A 14,598-nucleotide genomic window follows, 5' to 3' on the forward strand; every position below is an offset into this window, starting at 1 on the left:
TCCTATAGAAGCGCTCTTTTCACGTACCTCTCAAGCGCTAAAACAGCGCTCGTCTGAACGAGGCCTTACAGTAATTACCAACTTTATATAATTTTTACACATTTTCTACTATACAATGAGCTGCTATTCACACATCAATACCAAATGTGTTTTTTTTTCCCATAATAAAGCAATTTTTAGAAATTAAAATGATGATTTTAGCGTCTTTTTAGTGTTATGTTTTTGATTAAAAAATTTTTTCTTTACTATATTTATATTATATGCTGTAAAAAACGAATAGGTAGGGTTTAGAGATGAGCAAGCATACTCGCTAAGGCAAACTACTCGAGCGAGTAGTGCCTTATGCGAGTACTTGACCGCTCGTCTCTAAAGATTCGTGTGCCGGGGGGAGGCGGGGAGCGGCAGGGGAGAGCGGGAGGGAACGGAGGGGAGATCTCTCCCTCTCCCCCCTCCCCCGCTCCTCCCTGCTCACTCCCGCAACTCACCGGTCTTCCCCGCCGTCACCCGAATCTTTTGGTACTCGCATAAGGCACTACTCGCTCGAGTAGTTTGCCTTAGTGAGTATGCTCGCTCATCTCTAGTAGGGTTTCATTTTCTGAGACTTCCACCTATCGGGATAATGAGGTCCCATTTTGCTCTGTTTGCAGTCACGAAGTGAAAAGTCGAATACTCTGTAACGGGGGATCACCCTACATGTGGCTGCCAGACCACAGGATGAGTACCAATGATTTAAATATAAAAGTACATTGCCCTGAACATAGTCAACATCAAATCTGACCAGGACCAAATTTGCATAGCATTTGAATGTTCTCCTCTTATATGCATGCGCTTACATATACAGCTGCCTTCCTCTCAGATTTGGTTCTGGGTTAACGCTGGACAAACATTTAACATAGTTTTTGGCTAAATGCCTTTTTGACCAATTTTTACCAATATTTCTCCTGATTCTGCTATAAACATGTATGTGAATGATTCTTTTCAGTAGAGGAGGGGAGTAAGGCACACCTAGGGGAACAAAAGATGAGGCATGTTGAATTTCTTAAGACCCATTTACACACAAAGATAATCTTTCAAAGCATTGAAAGATTGAAAGTTTAGCAATCTTTTTGCATGAACTGTTGAGTACCATTGATGGCCATTAACACCTAATCATCTTCATTTGCATGTAAATGGGCCTCCACCAGCTGTTTGCAGATCCCAGTGTGATTATTCACACACTCAGCTGTGTGCAAGGCTGCATTGTTCTCATTGAGGGTGCAGGCAGAATACAAGTAACTGCTGGCTCCCTGCGGAGATAACAGCCTGCTGTCTACCAACAGATAAAGCAAACAGCTTTATCTCCAGTAGCTGAATGATGGATTTTAAGTTCACCTTAAAATCATTGTATAAACGAAAAGTGCCCGATGGCTGCATTTTCATGTAACGATTATCTCTCAAATTCGGACGTTTGAATGAAGTTTGTACTCGCATGTCCTATCTTTTGCAGATGCGAGCGTTTTGTGTAAACGCTTCTGTAGGAAACCATTGGTTTGGGTGCGATCTTTTCACGTGTCGCTAATGCGTTCTTTAATTCTTTAGAAATTGTCCCCCACTTTCAGTGAAAGGTTGATAAACTAATTCCACTTATGTCTCTAGAAGGTCTAGAGTACTAGGAGAGTACTTTTAAATTAATTGTCTAATTCAATTTAAATAAACCCTTGTTCAAAGGGAGGCCTTTAATAGCTAAACTTTGCATAAAGTCAAATTTTGCCTTTTTCCTTATTAGGGAACTTGCAATTGCATAGCACAGTTCTATTAGCAGTATCACAGCCATTAGTTTTATACCTAAAACTTTGATCATGATAATGCAAAATCTGTTACAGGCAATCATCTATTAAGTTCCACTTACAATAATGGTGTCTTCTTATGTGTCATGGGTAGTGTTCTGGGTCGAACTTTTTGTTAAAAGTCCATTTTGTGGCAAACCCGAACCTCCGGTGGTACATGCCAGCCGAACCCAGTGGCGGTGGTGACTCTTCTCTTGTGGCTCAGTGGTTAGCGCTGTTCAAATCTAACAACATCTGCATGAAGTATATGTTCTCTTTATGTTTTGTAGGTTTCTTATTCATAATATTCACCCTTATGTATATTATATATGCATTTATTGAGGAGGAGAAGGAGGAAGAAGCATGATGGCTCAGTGGTTAGCATTGCTGCATTGTAGCACTGGGGTGCTAGGTTCTAATCTGACCAAGGGCAACATTTGCATGGAGTTAAATAAAGATGATGATTATGAAACACAGGAAGGGCATACAAACTCCATCAAGGTGTCAGATTTGAACCTAGGAACCCAGCACTGCAAGGCAACTGTGTTAGCCACTGGACCCCGTTTGGCTGGCATCATTTTTATTGGTTCAATTCTCGCTAATTTGGACCAAACCAAACTTTTTCCCCAAAATTCAGCAAATCAGATGAACCAAACTTTTCAAAAGTTCACCCCCAATTGTAGGACTGTGGGAAATTTCAGGTTAAACTGTCAGGCATGTAAGTAGAATACAAGCACTACTTTCATTTTAATGATCAGCCACATAGTAAAGATTGGTATTTCTTCATGAGATATTACAAAGCATCATAAATAGTATTAATTTAATCAGTATATGTAGGCATATCATGTACCAGTGCTCTTGCTTGTACATGCCAGACAGTCTTAGCAATTAAGAAACAGGCATAAAACTGCTAATCTCTCTAAACTTAAACTTAACCTTTGCACCACTACTAAGGTATACAGGTCATGGCTTTGAGACAAAGTGTAATTGAGAACTTAAGTCCCTGGAGAGTTTTCTACACAACGACTATAAACTGGAGAAACAAAGGAGATACCTAAAACATTAGTGGATAATGTGCCATTTATGAATATAACTCAGTTCCTTCTTTATTTTTTTCTTAAAGTTGCATTTTAACTAAAAAGTTCATATTTCATAACATTTTATATAACCAGAGTTAACCTATATATCTTGTCTTTGACAATTCCTTATGCTGCGTGCTCCCAATGGAGAGTGTGAAGATTTCCCATCATAAGTCAATTTAACATGGACAAAAAATGGTCATATTCATTCTCTTTTCACGCACCATATATATTAGTTAAGAGGGTGGTCTAGTTTAGAAAAAACTTTTTCCTATACCCTAGGGACATCTGAGTTAATAGGGTGAGGGGGGAGGTACCCTGTTTAGGATTAATGTCTCTTGGCTAGAGTGCAAAGCGGTCTCTCTTCCAGCTCCACATTGATGAGGACAAAGAATCCCCCAAACAGCTGTCTGCAGATGGGCATTTTTGTCTTGTGGAGAAGATTCTGGTTTGGCTTATATTGCAAGTCCTGTTAGAGGGTGAGCCTTTGGTAAGTCCAGAGCTACCCTGACAACCATTGTCACCCTTCTATCACATAAAGAGGGTGTGATGGTGAGTCAGAGGTGGGACACCCCCCTCTGATTGACAGCTTACATGCCACAGTCAGGATTTTAAGCTACCAAACAGGCATACGTGGCTGTTTGTGGCAGACGTCAGCTATTTCAAACATCCGCAGGGTATGGAGTGGGCTAAGCTCTCAAGCCCGCTTCATATGCAGCCCACACCTCTGTGATGTACATATATGTCACAGAAGGGAATAAGTATTAAAGGGCTGCAATACTAAAGCAAGCAACAAAGCCCGTCCCTTGGGTTTTCCAAACAACAAGGCTCCATCATACCTCTAATTTCCACACATTGATGACCTAGCATAAAAAATATCTTTAGCACATAAGAAGGGCAATGAGTTTTGTATACTCACTAAATGTCTAATTGAATTAAAATATATATTTAATGGTTGCTGTTGTTGAAAGTCTGAAAGGTTAAAAGTCTCACCGAAGCGACCCTCACTAATGCAGAGGATGGGGGTACTGTGCCCCTTTCCTCCTCACTGCACTTCCTTTTGTGAGGAGGAGCTTGAATGGAGCAGCAGCCAGGCTACCACTCCATTCATTTCAGTTGGGCTACCATAGAGGGCTAAGTGCTTCTTCTTGACTATCTCCATTAGTCCCATATAGTAGAATGGAGTGGCAATGCACATACTTGGCCACCACTCCATTCAAGTTCCTCCTCATTGCAGAGGGTGCAGTGATGATGAAAGGGGCACACAATACCCCTATTCTCTTGATTAGTGAGGGTCGTTTTGGTGAGACTTTACCTTTCAGATTTTTATCACCTATCTTATTTTTTTTTTACTGCAAATAGCACAGATTCACTACTATAACGACATAGCGTCCCAAGCGAGTCAAGATAAGAAAGATTACATCTGTATATTATACAAGTGTTGGTGGTTTTATATAGGATGAAAATCGTCTGAATAATCTTTCCAAAGAGTTACTGTAAGTGGCAGTCACATGGCCACCAACACGGTGACAAGAGATAGCTGACTAACTACTCGCGAACCCTAAGAAACAAGTCCAGATAAAGGGGGATGCAACACTGCATTGTTATGCCAAATGTTTTTGAGAGTATGAGCAGCTCAATGAAGTAAAAAACTTGAAAATTGATACCAAATAAATACATGGTATTTGACCTTTATGTAAAAAATATAAAGAATTGTGACTATTTTTTGGCACTTTCCTTATTTCACTATGTTGTAAATTAACTATTTTCCGAACAATGTTAGATATATTGTTAGTTTTATCATTTGGCATTTGGCCCATAAATTAGCACAAAGGACCACCAAAGTGGTTTTCAGTCTTTGGAGAGAAAGCTCTAAAGTGTTTTAGCACGTGTCCGATGTGCCCCAGTGTTAGTAACCTAGTTCTGTGAGTCTTTTTACAATATTCTCTTGGTACATTGAGTTATTTGTTTAATGAATTCATCTCACATTCTTTCGCTATGCCTTGCAGCTCAACATGATGGGAATATCACTAAGTGGCACGAAGCTTATTTCCAAAAACCAAGACCATATTTCACAAATGAAGGTTTTCCAAATCCATCATGTCCAGATGGGACAAACCGTTTCTTCAGCAAACAGGAAGTGTATGTCATTGGAGCTGACAATACATGTATGCTACAAGACAATAAAGAGAAATTCTGCAATGGACCCCTGAAGCCAAAAAAACAGTACTTGTACGTTTCTCAGCAAAAGATTTGAAGTAGTTTGTATAATCAAAGCTGCATTTAACATAGCTACATAAAAATGTTTGATGTGTATGACATTACTTCACACTGCCCAAGGACAAAAGTGGCACTGTTTCTGTAAGAAATCTGCCTTGTTTTCATAATCTCACAAATACTTATAGTGAAATAACAAGCTTTGGCATAGTGAATGTAATTTAGCAATGACGAGCATTGTATATGTTTTTAGTGATTGAACCACTTACCAACTTTTGATGGATCTATATGGGTGTTACAGAGCAAATACCAACCTGTAGTGGCTGGGATCAGAGATTACTCCAATTGGCTCCTTTTAACCACTTAGATGTTGCAGTCAGTATTGCATCTAAGTGGTTAGACAGAGGGAGGGAGTTCTCTCTCTTTGCCCTGATCACTTCCCCTGTAATATGATTGTGGGGTGCCAAATGCTGGTCATGGCAGCCAGAGGCCTATGGAATGATTCCAGGCCTGCCATCATAGTATTTATATTAATCCCTGTTTACTCTTCACCCTGGCTAATTTACGGTGGTCCAGATTGGTACATTTTCCTCCTTACTTTCTCAAAAATATATTATTATTAATGTTTTTTTAAATATATTTAACAATCCATTTAACATTTAATGAATGGGATTTTAGTGATTTCCAAATCTGTTATATTTAACAGGCAAAACTGGCAGACATATTCTCTACCTCTGAGTTTTTGGTGGCACTCTCACTGCCTAAATTCTCAATAGGTTTAGCTTTAATTAATGGAGACAGGGTCTTCTTTGGGCACAACCATTCTTTACATCTTTTTAAATATAATTGCCACAATATCATACAATATGCTCTGTTTTTATGGTTTCGCCTTAAACCATGTGACATTATTCTAGTTTCTTAACTTTGTTTTCTTCTGCACAGGTTTAAATTTCGAGCCATAAACATTAAAGGACAATTTACAGATTCAGAATACTCTGAGGTCGTGAAAACCTTAGGTAAAGAAATCAATTCTGTATATTTGCTTGCATTTAGAATTACTGACTATTCTTGCATTTGCCATTAATTAATTAATTGACCAGTCAATTGTTTTGGGGATAAATGATGTTTATATTTGTTAATGCATTCTATTGTGCTGATTTTGGCTTGCACAGTTAGATCCGCCATACACAGTTCAACTTTTTAGCCATGCACAACAATGGAACGAGATTTGTGCCATTTAATAGAGAAGCTTCATAACAATCTCAGAGATTTTTCCGCATGAATCAAAAGCTGTTTTTTGCCTCTCAGAGATGATTCATTAGCCAGTTATGTCATTGAGATATCAGCATGTGGGTAGTAACATTCAGTGGTGTACATGAAAGAGAGGGAACTCCATAACAGAGATCATAAAGTGCCGCCCGTTATAGTTTCAGGTTTTGCCACCCAGAACAGAAGGGCCTGTCATTTCCCCCCCTTTTCAAGAATTCTGGGCAAATTCTCTCCCTCCTCGTTTGCTAACAATGAGAGCAGTCTTGCTGAGTATCATGTTACCCAGTAGCAAAGAGGATGGCACAAACGAGAGTTAGGCTGCCCTCTCCAAAGGACCCATAGAAGTTGCATAGTCTGTCTTTATAGTGTGTATGACCTTGGTTGTGTACTGAATGCCGATCTTGGTATTAGTTTCCCCGGCGCAGGATGCACCTAATACATGAAGAGGCACATTTCGGCATCTCTGTGCACCTACACAACATTGTATGGCAGGTCTGACTAGGCGTACATTTTTGGCATAATTTCTGCCAGTTTCTGGCAGTGACATCCCCTTTTTAGGAAAGTGTCATAGCCTGGGCATAAACAAGAAAAGCCACAAATTTTGTCAGAAGTGGGCTTTATGACAACATTTGCGACTTTTTAATGCCAAAATTCTGACCTAGAAGCAGTAATAAATTCCCTCTTTATATCCTTTGTTTGCTTTCATCACTCATTTTTATATTTCGTATTTATTTACCACCATTTTTAGTGTACCTTTAACAGGAATCTGAATGTAAACATTTAATGTACCGTAACTAGAGATGAGCGAGCACCAAAATGCTCGGGTGCTCGTTACTCGGGACGAACTTTTCGCAATGCTCGAGGGTTCGTTTCGAGTAACGAACCCCATTGAAGTCAATGGGCGACCCGAGCATTTTTGTATATCGCCGATGCTCGCTAAGGTTTTCGTTTGTGAAAATCTGGGCAATTCAAGAAAGTGATGGGAACGGCACAGCAACGGATAGGGCAGGCGAGGGGCTACATGTTGGGCTGCATCTCAAGTTCCCAGGTCCCACTATTAAGCCACAATAGCGGCAAGAGTGGGCCCCCCCCCCCTGCACTGTCAGCGTAAAGATCATTCTCCTCTGTCACAGCTGTAACAGCTGTGGCAGAGAAGAACGATGTTTGCCCATTGAATTCAATGGAGCCGGCAATACAGCAGGTTCCACTGAAAGCAATGGGCTGCCGGCGATCGCAGGATGAATTGTCGGGAAGGGCTTAAATATATAAGCCCTTCCCTGCAATTCATCCAGAAATGTGTTACAATAAAAATATATACCGGCGTATAAGGCGACGGGGCGTATAAGATGACCCCCCAACTGTCACCTTATACGCCGGCAATACAGTGGAGCAAAGAATAAAAATCATTACTCACTTCTTCTGGCGTTCTGCGGTGCTCCTGCAGGCTGTTGCTCTCTCCTGGTCCCCGGCAGAGCATTGCTTTCTGGACGCAGGGCTTGAAATCCCCGCCTCCAGAAACACACGTGCCTTCAGCCAATCACAGCCATTCAATGACATCATTGTCATTGGCTGTGACTGGCTGAAGGCACGTGTGTTTCTGGAGGCGGGGATTTAAAGCCCTTCGTAGAGAAAGCAATGCTCTGCCGTAAACCAGGAGGGAGCAACAGCCTGCAGCAGCACCGCAGAATGCCAGAAGAAGTGAGTAATGATTTTTATTCTTTGCTCCACTGTATTGCCGGCGTATAAGGTGACAGTTGGGGGGTCGTCTTATACGCCCCGTCGCCTTATACGCCGATATATATTTTTATTGTAACACATTTCTGGATGAATTGCAGGGAAGGGCTTCTATATTTAAGCCCTTCCCGACAATTCTTCCCCGCGCACGCCGGCAGCTCATTGCTTTCAGTGGAACCTGCTGTATTGCCGGCTCCATTGAATTCAATGGGCAAACATCGTTCTTCTCTGCCACAGCTGTTACAGCTGTGGCAGAGAAGATTGATTTGTCTTCTATATGTTCTCAATGGGGTCGGCGCTGCTGCCGCCGGCCCCATTGAGCGCATATAGAGAAGAGAACAGAAATCGCAGATCGCACATAGGTGCGATCTGCGATTTCTATGGCCTTAAGAAGGACCGTTGGGGTTCTTGAAACCTAAAATACTCCTAACACTCTCCCTATAGCAGCTCCACCAAGATACCACTTTCCCTGAACTAATGTCAGAATGCATCTGTGGCGAGCCGCAGGAGGGGCAGATTTTAATACTCGGGTGACACCTAATCTCGCCAGCCACTCACTGCAGGGGGGTGGTATAGGGCTTGAACGTCGCAGGGGGAAGTTGTAATGCCTTCCCTGTCTTTCTATTGGCCAGAAAAGCGCGCAAATTTCTCAGGGAAGAAAGTGAAAGTAACCCGAACACCGCGTGGTACTCGTCACGAGTAACGAGCATCTCGAACACCCTAATACTCGGAGTATCAAGCTCGGACGAGTATGCTCGCTCATCTCTAACCGTAACCAGTCAGAAGAAATCTTAAATAGGAAGCTTACAAGTAAAGTTTAAAGAATCACTATTCCTACAACAATAGATCAAATGATGAAACAGCGCTCCGTTATTTTTGATTTCAATAAGAAAAAGGTGATATAAAGACTCACCTGATGCCTGGTGGGACACACCATGCCCAAGGGGACCCACCGGCACCTAACATCCAAGTACGCAAATAAACATAATCCCGATCCGTGATCCAGCGGGAAACCGAAGAGTCAGCTTGAATCAGTTAAGACTTCACCAGCCGTGAGTCTTCACATAGCCAGGGATTAGGAGAGGAAAAAAGGATTCAGCGCTCAAGGGATCCGGGATCGATAATCCAATAGTCCAGTATAGAAATGATATAAAGTATACCAGTGTATTGCTTGAGAAAGGCGCAAGCCGAAACGCGTTGCAATTAGAGATGAGCGAGCGTACTCGTCCGAGCTTGATACTCGTTCGAGTATTAGGGTGTTCGAGATGCTTGTTACTCGAGACGAGTACCACGTGATGTTCGGGTTACTTTCACTTTCATCTCTGAGACGTTAGCGCGCTTTTCTGGCCAATAGAAAGACAGGGAAGGCATTACAACTTCCCCCTGTGATGTTCCCACCCCCCTGCAGTGAGTGGCTGGCGAGATCAGGTGTCACCCGAGTATTAAAATCTGCCCGCCCGCAGCTCGCCACAGATGCATTCTGACATAGTTCAGCGAAAGTGCTGTTGATGCCGCAGCTGCTATAGGGAGAGCGTTAGGAGTGATTTTAGGCATCAAGAACCCCAACGGTCCTTCTTAGGCCATAGTTCTCTTCTCTATATGCGCCCAATGGGGCCGGCGGCAGCAGCGCCGACCCCATTGAGAACATATAGAAGACAAATCATTCTTCTCTGCCACAGCTGTAACAGCTGTGACAGAGCAGAACGATGTTTGCCCATTGAATTCAATGGAGCCGGCAATACAGCAGGTTCCACTGAAAGCAATGGGCTGCCGGCGTGCGCGGGATGAATTGTCAGGAAGGGCTTAAATATATAAGCCCTTCCCTGCAATTCATCCAGAAATGTGTTAAAATAAAAATATATATACATATATACTTACCTTGTCCCGGCAGACGGAGTTCAGCCGCGGCGGCCGGCAGTGGGTGTGAAGGGGGTGTGAGTCAGACACAGCGCTGAGCCAATCAGGGGGCAGGTCTGACTCACACCCCCTTCACACCCACTGTAGGCCGGCCGCGCTGAACTCTGTCTGCCGGGACAAGGTAAGTATATACCGGCGTATAAGGCGACGGGGCGTATAAGACGACCCCCCAACTGTCACCTTATACGCCGGGAATACAGCGGAGCAAAAAATAAAAATCATTACTCACTTCCCCCGGCGTTCTGCGGTGCTGCTGCAGGCTGTCGCTCCCTCCTGGTCCCTGGCAGAGCATTGCTTTCTGGACGCAGGGCTTGAAATCCCCGCCTCCAGAAAGCTACTGTGATTAGCTAACACACGCCGTCAGCCAATCACAGCCATTCAATGACATCATTGTCATTGGCTGTGATTGGCTGAAGGCACGTGTGTTTTCTGGAGGCGGGGATTTCAAGCCCTGCGTCCAGAAAGCAATGCTCTGCCGGGGACCAGGAGGGAGCGACATCCTGCAGCAGCGCCGCAGAACGCCGGGGGAAGTGAGTAATGATTTTTAATTTTTGCTCCGCTGTATTCCCGGCGTATAAGGTGACAGTTGGGGGGTCGTCTTATACGCCCCGTCGCCTTATACGCCGGTATATATTTTTTTATTTTTACACATTTCTGGATGAATTGCAGGGAAGGGCTTCTATATTTAAGCCCTTCCCGACAATTCATCCCGCGCCCGCCGGCAGCCCTTTGTTTTCAGTGGAACCTGCTGTATTGCCGGCTCCATTGAATTCAATGGGCTAACATCGTTCTTCTCTGCCACAGCTGTTACTGCTGTGGCAGAGGAGAACGATCTTTATGCTGACAGTGCGGGGGGGGGGGCACTCTTGCCGCTATTGTGGCTTAATAGTGGGACCTGGGAACTTGAGATGCAGCCCAACATGTAGCCCCTCGCCTGCCCTATCCGTTGCTGTTTCGTTCCCATCACTTTCTTGAATTGCCCAGATTTTCACAAATGAAAACCTTAGCGAGCATCGGCGATATACAAAAATGCTCGGGTCGCCCATTGACTTCAATGGGGTTCGTTACTCGAAACGAACCCTCGAGCATCGCGATAATTTCGTCCCGAGTAACGAGCACCCGAGCATTTTGGTGCTCGCTCATCTCTAGTTGCAATAAAAGTTCGTATACTTTATACCATTTCTATACTGGACTATTGGATTATCTATCCCGGATCCCGTGAGCGCTGAATCCTTTTTTCCTCTCCTATTCCTGCAACAAGTACATAAGGCAGTTTTACTTGATTCCAAGTACCAAGATAACAAAATCATCCACAGCTCTGTGATACCTACTATGAAATACATAATGCTGTTAGAAAGAAGTATCTGCCAGTTCATCAAGTTGATGTGCTCAGTGCGAGTTAAAACATTTGTCTTTCATTTGCTAGTCTGATACATGTTGCGAATCAAAATCTCAAGTGCGCAGTGTTCTGGCTGTAAATCAGGCTTATTCTGAAAACACCTTGTTTCTTTTATTTGCAACTATTTCTCTCCAGCTGATGGACTGTCAGAGCGAGCTGTAGAAATCATCCTCTCCGTTACCTTGTGTGTGCTTTCTGTGATTCTACTGGTGGCAGCAATTTATGCTTTTGCAAGGTAAGACCTCCTTTCCTTGGCATGCATTAATGCATATCGTATTTTATTATGGAAGGAGTTGGTAAATCTAAAGAAAAGAATGTGAAAACAAATGGCAAGTAGATACAGTGGAAATATTGTTAGTTAAAGTGAGATAGATATTCCAGTGATGGGAGAGTTACAGAGCCATTCACAGTCAAGAATAAATGATACACAAAGTCGGAAAGCCCAAAAGAAGGGACATTTTCATATTTGACAATGACTTTGCATTTCTAAATTTCTGTAACCTAAGATACTGTAATAACTCTATAATGAATAGACTGCTATAATATCTTGTATTAGTATATATGCATTCATAGAAATCAATTAGGTGACTTCTGCTTCTCTCTAAAAAAAAAAAAAAAAAAAATGAATATGCGCCCGTGTAACTGTGCCCTTACTGCAGGAAGAAGACGGCCGTACTTCAGGATTCCCCGCAGCGCAGAAGAAAGAACACATGATCGGCAATGAAGCCAGTTACATGTTCTTTCCTCCGGCGCTGCAGAGAGACGTCCGTCCTGAAGTGCGTCCGTCTCTTTCCTGCAGTAACACGGGCACCGATGCGCCCATGTGACTAAGCCCTTAAAGTGCATGTCTATCTTTGAACAGCTCTTGACAGTGTACAATATTTCCAATATAGAATAACATCTTTGCTATTAGCAATGTTTATGACATATTCATAATATATGCTGTAGTGATTAACCAAGAGAGGTTTTGTGTTGGGTGTTTTGGTGTTCCCTTTTGGAGATATAGAATCAGCTAAGTGATCACTATACTCTCATTACATTCATTGCTAGTTCAATATGTGCTGAGTTCTCCCTGGTGATTTCCATTATAGGAATTTCAGTCTTGACACCAATATACTAAGTACTTAGTCAGATGGGCGAATTTTAAACGCATGTATAGGTGCTTTTTTATAATGTATCTATTAGAACTAGAGATGAGCGAACGTGCTCGGCCACGCCCCTTTTTCGCCCGAATGCCGCGATTTTCGAGTACTTCCGTACTCGGGCGAAAAAATTCGGGGGGCGCCGTGGGTGAGTGGGGGGTTGCAGCGGGGAGTGGGGGGGAGAGGGAGAGAGAGAGGGCTCCCCCCTGTTCCCCGCTGCTACCCTCCACTCACCCACGGCGCCCTCGCCCCCCGGCGACCCCGAGTACTTTTCACTCGAGTACTGAACTACTCGAAAATGGCGGTACTCGATCGAGTAATTACTCGAAACGAGTACATTCGCTCATCTCTAATTAGAACCAATGCTTTCCAAGGAAAGCGGTTACATGACCAATTTTTATATGCATTTAAAATTTGCTCCGGGAAAAAATAAGACAGTATTTTTCGATTCGCACAAAAAAACTATTTTCGTGCGAATCGATACAACTTTGACAGTATGAAATTCTACTGTCAGAGCCCTTAAATAAGCCCTAGCTGCAGGAAAAAAATAATACATCACCTGGAAGCTCTGTCTGGCTTCAGTGCGTGTTCTCCCCGGGTCACTGGCACTCTTCTTCTTCATGTTCTTCTAGCCGGCGATTGAAAAATCCCTAACCCCTGAAACCGCTGCCTCTGATTGGCTGAGCACTTTGAATGGCTGTAATTGGTCAAAGCGCTCAGCCAATCAGAGTCAGCGCTTTCAGAAGGCGGGGATTTTTCAATCCCTGGCCAAAAGAACAAGAAGAAAAGAAGAGTCGGGGATCCGGGGAGCGCTTCTAGGTGATGTATTATTATTATTTTTTTCTTCATGTTCAGTGATGTGGGGATGAAGGAATCCCCTGCCAGAGCTGTCACAGCTGTGACAGAGGAGCACAATCTTCTTCCTGTGTTTTCAATGTGGCCGGCGCTGCTGCCATCGGCCCCATTGACAACAAGGTGAAGCCTCTGGATGTGATAGCATCCAGGGGTTTCACATCCAAGGAATCCCCTGCTGTGGCTGTGACAGCTGCAGCAAAGTATATCCATCCTCTCCCATTGCTTTCAATGGGGACTCACTGTATGTGCGTATTTTACCTTCATGTGACCGCACAACAAGTGTGAATAAAAAACTAGTCTGAAGCTTCGGTCACAAGTTTTTAATACATACGTTTTGTGTTTTGGTTTCATGGACCTATACATCCATGAAAAAAATGCTCATCTGACTGAGCCCTAAAGGGGTTTTCTGGACCCCTAAAAAAATTAAAAGAAGACCCATAAAATGTTATAAATTTTTTGTGAACACAATTATGCCTTTTAGTATAAACAATATGTTATTTACAATGTTCTGCAGCCCCTGTGTGTTTTCTGTTCACATCACTAACAAGCTACATTTCCCACAATCCCTAGCTTTTTCTACAGCACAGCCTTCTCACTCTACTTCCATTGCACTACCTAGCTCCTTCCCTGCATGTGATCACATAAATCTACCTTTTCCTGTCCCTCCTTGACTCCTATTGTAACTAAAATTGAAACCATGCCCCGATGAGCACATCAATGCTGATGTTTTAACCACTGGCATACACATCTTGAGTGAAATGTCATTACCTTTAGTGATAACATTGCAGCACCAATACCATGTGGTAGCACCAGCACCATGTGACCAGCTTCCATAGAATGGCAAATGGAACCACATTTTAACAGTAAAGCAATGTGAAAGTTACTGCTTGTTAGCATTGTGAGATGGGGGAATTAGGGTGAAAAATAAGTCATCAATCCTTTTACTGTGATGTAAAAAACACGGGCAAAGTCAAAACTTCATTATTGAGGCTGAGCTAAGGGCTTGAAAAAGTATCAGTTGAGATTCAATATAAAAAATGATATCTTGACCATAAAATGGAAAAAATATCCAATGTAACCTTCAGTTTTAGGATCCCACCAAAAGGCTACTATATTTCAATTTATTGAAGTTAGTCTTTAATGCAACGTTCCAATTCTCTTATACATGCAGAATGTATAGC

The 14,598-nt window shown here is 42.9% G+C and overlaps 1 protein-coding gene across 1 annotated transcript in view; it reads left to right on the top strand.

Moving 5' to 3' along the window:
- Window positions 1-14,598, top strand: part of PTPRQ (protein tyrosine phosphatase receptor type Q) — a 377,099-nt gene that overhangs the window by 305,487 nt on the left and 57,014 nt on the right. Inside the window, exons 50-52 of the mRNA XM_066589856.1 lie at window positions 4,894-5,116; window positions 6,044-6,117; window positions 11,556-11,655. Coding sequence (XP_066445953.1) covers window positions 4,894-5,116; window positions 6,044-6,117; window positions 11,556-11,655 — 397 coding nt within the window. The remainder of the gene's footprint in view (window positions 1-4,893; window positions 5,117-6,043; window positions 6,118-11,555; window positions 11,656-14,598) is intronic.

Source organism: Eleutherodactylus coqui, chromosome 2 (assembly GCF_035609145.1).
Source record: "Eleutherodactylus coqui strain aEleCoq1 chromosome 2, aEleCoq1.hap1, whole genome shotgun sequence".
NCBI classification, from domain to species: domain Eukaryota; kingdom Metazoa; phylum Chordata; class Amphibia; order Anura; family Eleutherodactylidae; genus Eleutherodactylus; species Eleutherodactylus coqui.